This window comes from Anser anser, assembly GCF_964211835.1.
Source record: "Anser anser genome assembly, chromosome: 13".
NCBI lineage: Eukaryota > Metazoa > Chordata > Aves > Anseriformes > Anatidae > Anser > Anser anser.
Genome location: NC_139734.1, coordinates 5,359,996 through 5,374,136, shown reverse-complemented (window position 1 = coordinate 5,374,136; position 14,141 = coordinate 5,359,996). Strand labels below are relative to the sequence as shown.

Below are 14,141 nucleotides of genomic sequence, written 5' to 3'. Positions count from 1 at the left end.
AACACCCTTGCTTTGTTACGAGTGTCATTGGTGTTATGAGCCTTATTTTGTATTACTTTTATTGGCCTAATTCAAAAATAACAGTGCTGAACATCTCACACTCTGCCATAACTTACTGCAGTGTTATTCACTGGCTTCCATGTGAATTAACAAATTTTATTAAGTGAAGCATAAATAAGAAGAAAAAAAAAAAACAACCAAAAAGACATAGGGGTAGAAAATTTGCAGGACAAAGTATGGCGTACATTTTCCTGATATATATAATACAATGTTAAAATGTTAATTAATGACTACACTTCAGAGGGGACTACAAAAATGTAATTCAGGCTTCAATTCTCAGGTAAGTTACTATCAACTGAGCAACAGTAGCTGTGCTTATGCACACAGCAGATGGAAGGTCACACGATTTAGCCTTTCTGAGAGCTAAGCTATGTCTCCTTGTCTTGAGTATCCACACGGGTGGGTACTGGAAATCATGCAGCCCATAGCATCTTGCTAAGCCACATAAATCTGGTCGTAAATCTTCATCCTGAGCTTGCTAGATATTTGGGAAGTCATCTTCCTTTTGCTCTCTACAGAATCTAGTGACAAGAAGGTCAGACTACAGACTGACACTTCTACACACTAATGCAACCTCCACCTTAAATGTAGCTGTAAAGCTGGGTGAGACTTTTCTGCTAGGTACATCCCTGAGCATTGCACAATTACTCCCCTAACTGATACTACTCTGCTTCATGTCCAGGAGATGGGGAGTTATCCTGGGAACATGCCGATGGAGACATCTTCCGGCAGCCAGCCAACAGGGAAGCTGTAAGTTTGACCTACAATTTAAAGACACGTTTTCCTGCTGTACATGCCAATGTATCAAGGAAAAATGAGAAAAGGATATTAGCAGGTCTGGCAATGTATAGGAATATCTACTGCAGCAAACTCCTTAATTTAAAACTCAACCTGAATGCATGACTAACTCTGAATTATGAACTCCCATGAGCTCCTGGGGGCTCTGGATTTGGTCTTCATTGTATATGCTCTACAAGAATAAAATTCCAAAGTGTTTTGTTTGCTATGCAAGCAACACTTTAAAATCATAATTACAAATTCTTAATTTCCCAGTTGACATACATACGTATGTATATTTACGTTAGGGGCTTCACTGCCTCTGGGATTAAGAGTAACCACTAACAACTTACTCCTCAAGAGAGGCTTTTTATAACAGCATTTGGAGAGAACATTAAGAGCATTTAAGCATTAGGCACACTACCCAAATACATGAACCAACAGGTCTTTGGATTAGTGAGGAGAATCATGCCTCATAAAATAACTGCTGTAACACACACTATTCCTTCATGCCCATGGTATTTTGGAAAATAATTCTCTGAAAACAACCACTGTTTTTGCTCTAGAAAACGTACTGCACAGACTACTTCCCTCTGCAAATCCAATGAGATTTCCCTGCCTGCGAGACAGATTCCAGCAAGGTTCAGCTCAGTCTGTGTGAAGTCGGCCAGCCTTGGCCCTGCAGGAGAGTTCAGAGCAGCTGCAAGCAAACAAGGAGCTGGATGGTCATTGTGCACGTGTGCTCTGAAGACTAGACAGGCTTACCTATGCTTACCTAATCTTGAAGCAGACAAAAGTAACGAATATGTCTATCCCTGAACTCCATCTCTAATAAACAGAGTGAAATAGGCTCTTCTGCAATGTGATTCATCTCCTCATGATGTAGAGATCCACAACAGGTCAGATGAATCATGTTCTAAAAGTGCTTCCCTGTCCACTAACTAGATCAGGGACTTCAGATGACCAACTTAGATACAGACACCTAGACTGAATGTAGAGCGTGGTGAGATGAGTTCCAGTTGTATATGTGTAGGTGACTTCATTGCCATGTTAACTAGCTGCAAAACCTGTATGGCCTTTATTTGTACGGTGCCACTCAGTATTTTGAGGCCTGTTTGATGGTGGTAGTGGCAACAACCACTGCCTGCATTAAGCTTCTGGTATGGCTTCTTTCACCACACTCATTGGCGCAAGACATTTACTTTCCTGCCCCTTTGTGTCTCCCAACAGAGACACTCGTACCACCGCTCCCACTACGACCTGTCGCCCAGCTCCGCCAGGCAGGTGGTCAATGTTCCACGATTTCCCAGTGCCAGGAGTAACCGCGGCGTCCTGCCAGATCCCCAGCAAGCATCCGGAACAATTGTACAAATTGTCATCAACAACAAGCACAAGCACGGACGAGGTAAAGATGAGTACTTCTTATGGTATTACCCTAGGTCAGGCACCTACCTACAGCTCAAAAAGAATCCTCCAAATATACAGCATAATCTTGGAAATTCGCACTGGTATCAAGAGACTCAGTGCAAATCAGAAAGGCAAAAGCAACAAACTATTAAGGATACGGAATCAGCTCTTGACTGAGGTCAGTTGTGCCTGCACATACTACAGTGCATTTCACTCTGCATAGGCACCACACTGTTGTGCTGCTCTCTGAATCACTTTGTGGGATCGTGCTACATAGCTCTGAGAACGCGTGCTGCTGTGACCAGCCAAGCGAGCACTTAGAGCCAGAAAGGACACTATGATGCCCTTAAATTTGCTAGGTGGTTCACACAGTGACTTGTCCAGTAGGGAATAGACAGTGGTTATTTTCCTTACACTCTCCTATCTTGTAATTTTACTAGCTGTAAAAAGCACGTGTTTTAACTATCCCACAAATCTCAGACCATAAACCTTTGCCATAGTATCACGGAATTTTCTGCCTCCAAGGCTTAGCAAATTATTCTCAAGAAAGAAAATATCATGACTCCCCCCACCGTTAGGTAGTTGTCTGAGATGCAGGGGGCACTTCTCCCCCGTGTCTAACAGCAGAGGCAAAGTAAGCAATTAGCCTAGACTGGATGCCTGAGCTGTAACCAGGCAAAGTCAACCAGAGTAATGAGTAACTTAGTGCCTTCTGATAATATGAGACATACCACATTATGGGGACAGCAGGACTGCCCATCTGCCAGACTTTGTACAAACATGACGGATTCCTGCTGCATTACAGAACAGACAAAAATAGAGGGAAAATACCAATTCTCCCGTTTGTGGGACAGCAGGTGCTGTACAGTACAAAGGGTAGGATGCTCATTTCCTACGGAGGGCGTACCTCAGTCACTAGAGGTCTGCAGGGACAGGCCTAAGAAGCCATAAAAGAAATAGCTGGAAAAGTACATGTTCAGAAAAGCAGCTATCCACAAATACCAGTCAGTAGGTACTCAGAAACTACCCACAAAGAGTTAAAAGCCCTTGTATTAAGGCCAACTAATCTTTTAAGGTATTAACTAACAGAAGGAATGTTGGCCATAGGATCTTTATTATCCACCTGAACAACCATGAAAAAACATTCAGATCATGCCAGTGTTTTATGCTGAATCTAGGAGCAGGAATCTCCACACAGTGCAATATCTTTGACATGTAATTCACACATGAAGACATCATCAAAGAGATTTCTAACTGATTTGCTTCAGCAAATAAAAAGCATACAGACGAGTAGCATATTTCTGGATGCAGTAGAATAACTGCCACAACTTCAGACATTCGCTGCCTAGAGAGTGTCTGAGTGACCCCCACGATGGAAACCGGAATGCTGACCATGTATTTTCTTTTGTTCTTATGCAATTAACAAGTATTTTATTAATTAATGCTTGAGACACATTTCAACAAGCTAAAAAATAAACACATAGCAATTATCCTGAAATGAAAATAATGTACAATAGCATGGGTACAGGTTTATAATTCTGAACATGAAAAGTACTAAAACCAGGGCACCTGGGAACTAGAAGTTATGTGCCGTATTTGGGCTTCTACTGGAGGCTTCATCTGCTACCTCAGAGTACTCATTTAACTGTTCTGTGCTAAATAAATTCTTGAAACAGAGAGAATGTATATACACTCTATCAAATAGTATCTCTTCCCCTGTCAGGAAATATTATGTCCATAAAGGATCTGGAGAACTCTTGCTGGGGAAGCAATCTGTATACGCATAGATATAACTAATAATACAGTATTTAAGCATGTAAGGAGCCTGCTGAGTACTTACCAGTTTTATTTCATTTATAGTTTTTTCTCTCTTGGTCTCAGTATACAGACAATACATTATTTGCTTTTATGTGAGAATAAAAACTGTTTTCCACCTCTAAAATAAAACCATGTCTTAAGAAAGAGTTAAAAAGTAGCAAATTATAAACCAAATGATAGCATAACCCCATGAAAGACAATACATTACAAAGAACACTCACCATAAATCTCAGTAACTCAGTAAAGTATAAGCCAGTTGGTCACATCTGTTACCAGTTAGATGTAAATTTCAGATTACAGATAAAAATTAAATTGCTTTTGAAAGTTACAGGCAAAAGAGGAACATATTTTACAAATAAAAGCATTAATAAAAATGATGGCATATTAGAAGAATTGGAAATATTTACAACATAGCCCAGCTTCACTTTAGTTGCTTTTAGAAATCTGGCAGTGCCCTTTCTTTCACCTTGTTAGGATTAGTTTGCATTTTTCTTTGTGTTTATAAAATATTTAAAAAGAAAGAAGTAAGGTTTATAGGACAAATGCAGACATGGTGTAAAGTGATATAATTCCCATTAACTGCAGGGTGACCCAAACTGGCTTCCACCAGGTATGGATTTTTCCACTCTCCTTCTGCAAGCTGTACTTCTCTGTCTCCCAGAGGCACTGATGAAAAAATATTCTGAGATGCTTAGATGCTATTAGAATGAAATTTCAGTCCCATGTGCATCCTTTCAAGTTAATGTTTCCTTGTGATTCCCAAACCCAAATGCCCCTATATACCTATAGACATACACATCTCCACAAAGGACTTCAAACTTCATTTTGCGACATTCCCTTGCTCTTGCTCTGTTTTCCATAGCAGGAAGTCCCACATGGAAGTGAAATAAGGTCCAGGTGGCGCTAATCCACCTTGTTGATATCATGGCTCTCCCTGCAAAAGCCATATTCAGCTAATGCTAAGAGAAGTTGTGCAGATGACTCAGTAGCAAATGTCATGATTTTGCCAGCTGCAGATTCACTTCTAGAAGCCAGAGCCAATTTAGCAGGCTGTGTCCTGTGTGTGGACTAAGAGCAGGAGGGGGAAGAATGAATTAGTTTTTTAAGCTGCTTAATGATGCACAAGTGAAATGCGTGCAGTGGAGAGGAGCTAGTCAAATACTTGACTCAGCCACCTTCAATGTCCTCCTCAAAATAGTGATGGATACTGGCATCAGCAGACTTGGAACCAAGGCAAATCTGCTCAGAAATGAGTGATCACAGGCTCAGACCCATTTGAAGTGGCAAAACTCTGACTGAAGTTAACAAGCAGTGAAGTAAGCCAGAGACACTAACAAATGATAGAGGGAGACACTGCTTTAAACAAACGTGCATGAATTAAATGAACATTTGTGGAGGAGTAGCCAGTGAACATACCTTTTCCAGTTGTACTTCTTCCTTTTCTCTTCTTTTGTAGTTTGTGTTTCAAATGGCAAAACATACTCCCATGGTGAATCTTGGCACCCTAATCTCCGGGCCTTTGGAATCGTGGAGTGTGTGTTGTGCACCTGCAACATCACCAAACAAGAATGTAAGAAAATTCATTGTCCAGAACAATATCCCTGCAAATACCCTCAGAAAGTAGAAGGAAAATGCTGTAAAGTCTGTCCAGGTAAAACAAAGAGTTGATTACAGACCACCTTTTTTCTGTGCACGTTAGGGGGCTTGGCTCAAGCCTTCTGGTCACAAGATCTGATGAAAACTGCAATAGCAGTACCCACTGTTCTAATCTGTGTGCAGATATCACAGTGGGACAGGCAGAGCTGCCTGGCCAGCCCTCCTTTTAGCTGCTGTTCCTCAAATGGGGGGGGGCTTGCTGCGTGGGGCACATACATTCTGATCAGTCACTGCCTTTTTCTCTACTGTTAGTATGACTTCCTGACACTCATTTCCAAAGAGAAAATTACAGAAGCGTACACAGACAGTTCATTACTGTCAAAAGACTCTCCCATCCTTCCCCCACTGCAGTATTCTCAGAACGTTCGAACCATTTTCTAGCTTGTGAAATGTGCATGGACCTAATATCATTTCTCCTTTTCAAAATGTACCAGAAGGATTCAAAACTTCTGACTACAAAATTATTGGTGTCAATTATATAATTTAATCCTTAAAATAAATACTAATGTATCATAAATTTAGCATTAAGTTTCTGTGCTGCACTAATGATTAAACTTACGTTGACATGCCTACAACTAGTGAAAAATCTGTTAACAGGATGAATCTGCTGGTGGTCTGCCAAATGATCAGGCGTGTTGCATATGACAAAAAGAGTAAAGGAGCGTCCAATTCCCTTCTGTGCCTTTGAACTTCTTTTCTAATCTGTATGGCCCATTTCTGTGCTTAGTTGGTGATGCATTGGGTGGAAGTGCTCTAAGGAAATGAGTTGTTCAGTTGCATATGGAAATCCTTCATAGAACACACACTGCACTTTTTCTCTTGCTAGCCCTGGTAGCTGGGAAAAAGCTCAATGCAGTGGCAGTAGGTTGGAAGGAGATGTGTATTTGGGCTGTTTTGGGTACTTGTGGATCTGAGGTCCACAGCTTTTAACTCATCTGAGATGAGAACAGTCAGCAAAACTGGCTAAGAGGCTTCAATGGAAAATGTAAGAGCAAATTGAAAGTTACCATCTTTTGGAGATTCTGTGCACCAATTGTTAAGAAAGCTGAATGTCTTCTGATCTGTCCTCTGAGTTGCATCGTCTCTCTCGCATTCTTGTCCAACTTCCAATTGCCATCAGAATAATGACAATTTCCACTTATATGCCCTATGACTTGAGTGTGCTGTGTCTAGCCAGCCTTGCACTGATCTGCTGGCTGGCCACATCCCTGTGTGCTGACCAGCCAGCTGGCTGCTGCTGAGCAAAATGTATAGGTTCTCCTTGCCCTTTTCCTCAACAAAACAATAATTTGGGTCTCTTCATTCTCTCTAACCACTGATTTTCACTATTATTTAATTCTCTCTGAGACTCCTACTGTTATTGAAAAATGGACAACAAGTTCGAAGATCATGAGGAGTCTCACAGACCTGTACAGCATATTTTGTTACAAAACTGGATTATAAATACAAATACTGTCTTGCCACCACAGACAGGCAATCAGAACCTAGCAGAACAGAACATTATTAAATGTCTAGGGCTTAGCTGGAGATGGATTTGAAAGACCATACAAGTGAACATATGAGCTGGACCCAGTAATCCTTGTGGGTCTCTTCCAACTTGGGATATTCTATGGTTCTATGAAAATTCTAATTTTAAACTAAACCTGCTTGGCTGTTGGTGCCAAGTAAGTTCTGGAAGACTTGATTACAGCTGTAGAATGTGTTTTGGGCTTTTTTTAAACAGAAGAAGTGCCAAGTCAAAGCTTTGACAACAAAGATTACTTCTGTGGGAAAGAGACATTTCCCGTCTATGAATCCGTTTTCACAGAGGAAGGAGAAACCATCAGAAAAATTGCAGTAGAGACTGAAAAGCCACCCCAAATAGAAATACATGTGTGGACAATTAGAAAAGGTGAGTTGAGTGGGTTCTTTCTTTAAAAAGTGTATCATCTTCCATTAAAATCCCAGAGCGATATACAATCCAAGCATCTTGTGACTGCTGTTCTTCTAGCTATTTAAGATATCACTACTATGGCCATGTCAAACACACGTTTTGCTGAACAAACACCATTAATAACACCCAAAACTCTACTTCTACAAACTCCTGGACACAAAACCAAATCAGCTGTCAGTAATACCCCTGGTAATTTATTGCAGAGGAGTGGACAGTAGGGTTTGAAGCAAGTGTTTGGAGGTTCTTATTTGGATGGACCCAAAAGCTTGTCACGGAAATCACTGTCTGCCCTATCAGCTTTACCAATATGTACCTACGTCCATGATGCTCTAGAATATTGGCAAGAAATGTATTAAGGATGGAAGCAGTATCTTTTAATAGATCAACTTATAAAGTTAGAAGAAAATTGAAAAGTTTTCAGAAGCCAATGCATTTCTGCATATCCTGAACAGCTAGCGTAGTTAAATTATTACCTTCAGCTCCCTCAAAATCCTGTCTACTTTATCCAATTTAAGCAAAAACCCCATGATCCTCATAGGAAACCCTCATGTAGTGCAGCCCTTACCATGGAGATGATACATCTCCAGAATGCACTTTAAAGCACAAAGCCAAACCCCAGCTGTGAGCAGAAAGGAAGTCCCAGGGGGGCTGATGGTTAATAATTACTCTGTGTGTTCAGGAAGCCACAAAGCCCTGTGATGAGTTGACAGTGATGTTGTCTGCTAACTCATGACAGGCAAAATGGAATCTGACAACAAAATGATACTGTTTTTATCCAAGACACTGGGATTTTGGCTTCTGTTGCAATCTTACATTTACTCACACTAAGGAAGGTTTCAGCTATGTTGGAAAAGAATCAGCTAATTCTCACACCCCTCAGAAACTCTCTGTAATCATAAATCCACAGAAGATAAACACTGGGGTAGCAAACAGAGTCAAAACGAATAGGCTGAAAATCCGCATTATCGGTAAGGATTATTTCACAATGTGGCTCGACACAGCAGTCATTCTACATAAAGGCCGGGCAGCAACCCAGGCTTAGAACAACAGGCGCATTTCCAGTAACACGCACTTCTCATTTCTTTGCTGAAGGGATTCTGCGCCACTTCTACATTGAGAAAGTGTCCAAGAGGGAATTTGAAGAACTTCCCTACTTCAAGCAGATAACAAGGACAACCCCTAGTAAGTAAAATTCTGACCTTGTCAGATTTCTGTTGTCCATATAATTACAGCCTTGAGAAACATGCCATTTTACTCAACACAGTCAAGCAGATGTACTCATTTTCCTCCAATACATGGCATCAATATGTTTAAAATTAAATAATCAAAATACGGCAATTTAAAATACAAATGCATGTAACAAAAACTCATGTCCAGGCTGTGCTAGTCTCCTATCATTCTGAGAAAATACAAGATTGTCTGTTTTCTGCTCGTACTGCTATAAGCCTGAAATATGGCTGATGTCAGTAAAACAGCACAACTGGACTTCATTTAAGACAATATACATATATACATATATATACACATAAATATATACACATATATATTTATGTTATATATGAAAGAAGCCTTTCCTATGTTCTTAGTTATATATTTACTATTAAAATCTGTCTTTTGAAAAGATATGCAATTTATTTATCACTCTTGATTCAATTTCTTTTTTGTATTTCACCCAGCTTTGGATATGACACTTAATGTGACAGTTTAATTGAGGTATAGACAATTATAGTTCCCAGTTCTTTTGCACTAAAAGTTGACATTTTTTTCTGAGGTCCAATTAGGAAGGAAGTATTTTATCCAGGAATACTTGGTTCTTGGTAACACAGTCTTAGTTAGAAGTAGGCACCTTTTCATCTAGAAGGTTTCCTAATTTTTTCCTTTCAACCTTCTCTATACTTGTTGTTATCTGTACTATCATATTCTAGTTACCAAGACAACAGGCATTTCTATTAAAATTATCAAAACCGTACAGAAATACTAATATCCAACAAATACAGTTTGTATTATACACAGATAGGCAGAGTTCATATTGCATGAAAAACTTTGACATGTTTCCTGACTTTTAAATACTTGGGTTTACTATCAGATTTCAATTCTCAAATCACTCTGTCATAAAGCAGAGGATCTGTTTTCATAACTGGATGAAATAAACAGGGTCAATTTATAGTACTAGTTGGTTAAAGAAAGGGATAATATTCAGGTCCTTGTTTATTATTTGTAACAAAGTTACTTTGCATGGAATATGTTACATGATTGTAAGATACTTCGAATATTTTCCGTGGGAGGATTGGACATCCTCTCTGACCACTGTGAATCAGTTTGTCTGGAGAGTGCTTGTAAGTGACTCCAAAGTTCCCTATGCCCTTTCTAAGTCAGTATCTTTCTCCTTTGTATTTTTGTTTTCAGGCCAGTGGAAAATATTTAGCGAGGGAGAAGCTCAGATCAGCCAAATGTGTGAAAGCAGAGTGTGCAGGACTGAGCTCGAGGATTTGGTAAAGGTTTTGTACCTTGAGAAGTCTGAAAAGGGTCACTGTTAAGGGAGACAGCACTGGAGGGAGAAACACAAGAAAACTTATGAAAACTTGGATCTGCAGCTGGACTGCAGGCTTATTTTGCTTAAGTCAACAGTTGCCCTAAAAACCAAAACTATAATGCAGTAATTATTCACATCATGCACAGCAAATTTGCTGCTTTATGTGTAGTGGTCTGTGTCAACCAATTCAAATATCTCCTCCAAAAGACTAGGAGGCTCTGTATTACTGGTGGAAGAAGGAGAAAGAGAGACTGTACTTTCCCAGAGTTGCATTTCTTTACAAGTTAAAAAAAAGAAAACAGAACATTTTTATTATTATTATTTGGCAAGTTATTCAAACTAATGAAAAGAAGGACACCTAATAAATGTGCAGGAGCTATGGAGAGCATTATTTCCTGTGCTGAGTTTATACTATTTCTGGTGTTGAAATGACTCACGGATCTTTTTTAGTTGTGGAAGAAAAATACAAGTGATAAAATACTTGTGTTGGAGACATATAAAACAGATTTAAACTAACAAACTCCTAAGCATCCTGCCTTTGGGATGATGTCTTGTAGTTGAGCAAACTGAGTCCATAAACTGAACAGCAGGTGTTAGTGACAATCACTATATTTTTGTAGCAACTTGAGCAAATGTTCGCTTTTAAGTGGTTTTCACTGTGTCCACCACCCACTTCTCTCAAAAATGTAAGTATTAGCTCCCTATCACTGCCCTAATAAGTTCATTCTTCTGGGCCCTATTAATGCACAGTCTTGGCTGATAAACTGCCTTCTGAAGTGATGTGAAAGAAGGTGGTGAAATACTTGCAGCACTTTCAAAACTCCTGGAGGGTTAAACCTCCCAATTAATAACTCCTCAGAGTTGCAACAGTGCTTAATTTATTTGTTCTGATTTGTTACAAAACTAATCTGCATTTTTCTGATGGTGGCCTCTCAGTTCTCAGGCTTCAAGGACAGACCTCTCCCGTGACAAATACCAAACAGCTACAGCAAGCCTCTAGAACAGAGCAGATCTGTGAAAACTGTTATATTGGTGAAAAAGAAATTTGAGATACTCTGTTAAATTTAGTGTAGCATGTCTACAGTGTGTTTAAGAAAGGTGACTCCCATCTCCAGAAAGAAAAGAAGTATAAGGTCATTACTTTAAAAACTGTTTTCTCTGAACGCGAGTCACCAAAATGCTGCACTGCCTCATGGCTGCAGTGTTGGATTAATTCCCACAAAGCAAGTGACTCTGCCTGCTTTTGTCCCCTTTTTCTACTCCACAAGAAGGAAGGAATACTGCTGTTCATACACACACTAGGAAACAAAGCTTTATGGAAATGGTTTGAGCCAGGGGCTGTGTCTTCATAGGGATTGAAGTCAACAGTGACAGCAAGGATTTTGAGGTTTGTCATCCTGCCAGTGACAGCACTGCAGGGTTGTACCCGTTTCTAAAGGGATGGAGGTGTGAGAGAGCTGAGTGCTGAGTGCCAGAAGCCAAAGCCTGTTTCAGGCAAAACTTCGCCACCCTGAGGGGGTGCTGGCAGCCTCCCTCTCAGCACAGGCCTCTCAGGCAGGCTGCTTCATGGTGCCCAGCCTGCCTCTGCCGTGGGCAGCATCAGTAGGAGTGCAGCGCAGGGCTTCTCAGCAAAGAGGAGCAAGTGAGAGGGACAGACAGAAAGTGACAGAAAAGCTGAAGGGAACTAGGAAAATAATGTATAGGGTGATCCAGGACATTGTGGCTCTCCAGTCCTTAGCAATCTTGCCTCTATATAACCACCGCATTGTCCCTAGGCCTGGTCAGAGCACAGATAACACATAGGAACATTTCCCTCCCTGCCAAGCACTCAACTCAGCCCACTGGGTAACAGGAAAACATGCTAAAAAGGGAGCATTCAGGTAGATTTGCAGTAATAAAACACTCTTGCCTGCTATCAGTAACAGACAAACCTCCTTGGGCCGCAGTGTGGATACCTGCTCCAGTGCAGGCTCCCCTTAGCCCTCAGGGAGCTCCGGGCCTGGAGCCTGCCCTGCCCTGCCCTTGGGGCCGTTCCTCACACTTTCCCCCTCACTGCTGGCAGTATTTTGCCCTCTCTGAAATCCACTTTCCCCGAGGTGTTCCCAGGGTCACTGCTGGGCCCAGCTGGGCCCCGTGGTGGGGCTGCTGGAACCAGCCGGCCCTGACTGTGACAGGCCTGGGGCAGCCCTGGCCTCTCCTCACAGCGCCCTGCAGGCTGCTGGGCATGGACACCAACATCACTGAAAACATGCTGTAACCGGCACCTGGCCATCAGAAGGCCCATATCACTGTTCATAACAAGAGAGCTAAGTGAATCATCCCACCAAGCTTCTGTAGGATCCCAGTCTCTGCCTCCATAAATGCTGTGCTGGCGTTTGGGAGGGGTGTAGAGTGTCCTAACCAAGGCCCCGAGACCTCATGCAACATAATTAACTGTAGAAGCAGCAGCTTGGCATCAGCAACACCCACAGCATGCAGCATCTATTGGGTTGGAATGTGCTGTAGAAGTGCTAAATTTCACTAGAAATCTTCTAACAAGTCATGAATTAACCAAATCGTTCCTTTGGTGAAGACACTGTAAGGAAGACTTTCTGAGGAACTGTCACGATCAGGTGGGAAGACCGGCAGTTGTCTTCTCACCTCACAGGCATAGTCTGCTTGTAGCAGTAGCTGGTGAACAAAGACTAAGTGGAAAGTGTACAGTATTGCGTTTTTTTAAGAAGAAGAAGGCGGCAACCAGCTTTTTGTATTTCTGACAGGACCAGTGGAGTCCAGATTGTGTATTTATTTTATAATAAACATGTTTAAAGAAAAGCAAAAAAAATCATAAGTATCATTTAGTAAAATGCAGTGTTGCATTTTTACAGTTCTGGTCACTTAAGATAATAAAATACAGTGTCATCATGCTTTCAATTCTCTTCATGGGATGTATGTCTGTTACGGTACTTATTTATGTACTTGTATCACTTTGACCTGGTTTTATAAATTAATAAACTCTAAAGTTGTTAATAAAGCAAGACATTTTGTGCCTGATGTTGCTGGGTCACTATGCTTGTTTCAGTGCTCCTGCCTGCAGCCCTGCCGCTGTCACCTCACAGCAGGCTGGAGCCTCACACGCTCGCAGGCCTGGGTGAAGTGCATGGCTGCATGACATGGGATCAGACATCGAGTTACAAAAAACTTGGATTCAAAACTTTGACTGCCAGACAGGGTGCAAAGGAAGGCTTCAGCACTTACTCAGGTCCTTAATGCTTCAAGCATGAGCTTAAACCTCAAGGACCAGGTGTACCAGCAGTGCACCTAAGACCCCAGGTTATCAAAAACCTAAGAGAAATTTGGAGGTTAAGAGAGGTTGTGACTTACAGTCCCTTACAAGCCAGGCCTGAGAAGCTCTGGGGAGCGCACTCATGGGAGGCCCACTGAGCTCAGCAGGGTTGCGTGGTCCTCCACAGACAAGTTAGCTACAATTAATTCACGGCTGCAATATGCTGCAGTGTTTAATCCATAGGAGTGGTAATCTTGCTCCTATTTAAATCTGTTTCAGACCAAGACAGTAAAAGCTTACTGTTTCAACTAACTCAGCATCAACAGGATCAACACTGAGCCCTAACTGTTCAGTATGTCTGAAAACCAGACAAAGCTTGCAGCAGGACATCTGTGTCCCCAGCACTTCACTAATTCATTCATCCAGGTCTTCTCTCAGGAATGCCTTCTGCTGACTTTTGCAAATCAACCTACACTAGCACTCATCCCAGCTAAGCTGAAAATCAAGAGAAATAGCACAACCTGGGTAATGCAAAGAGACAAATTAGAAGGATCAGCCCAATGCTCAAACTATCAGTTCGTTTAAATCGGTTAATCTCAGGAGACATGACTGTTTGCTTTCAGGACTTGTCTGTAAAGCAACAACAGCATGCTGGGGAGAGAACATAGAACCTTCAACATAGAAATTTTCTG

General features: G+C 41.3%; 2 protein-coding genes across 5 annotated transcripts in view; one reads left to right on the top strand and one right to left on the bottom strand.

Moving 5' to 3' along the window:
- PAK3 (p21 (RAC1) activated kinase 3) overlaps positions 1-5,609 on the bottom strand; it is a 180,396-nt gene extending 174,787 nt beyond the window's left edge. Inside the window, exon 1 of the mRNA XM_083797398.1 lies at positions 5,479-5,609. The gene's annotated coding sequence lies outside the window, so the exon portion shown is untranslated. The remainder of the gene's footprint in view (positions 1-5,478) is intronic.
- Positions 1-14,141, top strand: part of CHRDL1 (chordin like 1) — a 61,457-nt gene that overhangs the window by 30,865 nt on the left and 16,451 nt on the right. For 3 of the 4 annotated variants that reach the window (XM_083797401.1, XM_083797403.1, XM_083797402.1), the window contains exons 7-12: positions 743-810; positions 2,068-2,242; positions 5,519-5,713; positions 7,442-7,609; positions 8,744-8,833; positions 10,058-13,213. In XM_083797401.1, coding sequence (XP_083653527.1) covers positions 743-810; positions 2,068-2,242; positions 5,519-5,713; positions 7,442-7,609; positions 8,744-8,833; positions 10,058-10,188 — 827 coding nt within the window. In that variant the 3' untranslated portion in view covers positions 10,189-13,213. Of the gene's footprint in view, positions 1-742; positions 811-2,067; positions 2,243-5,518; positions 5,714-7,441; positions 7,610-8,743; positions 8,834-10,057; positions 13,214-14,141 lie in introns of those variants that run through there. The other variant, XM_083797404.1, reaches the window with a different exon arrangement.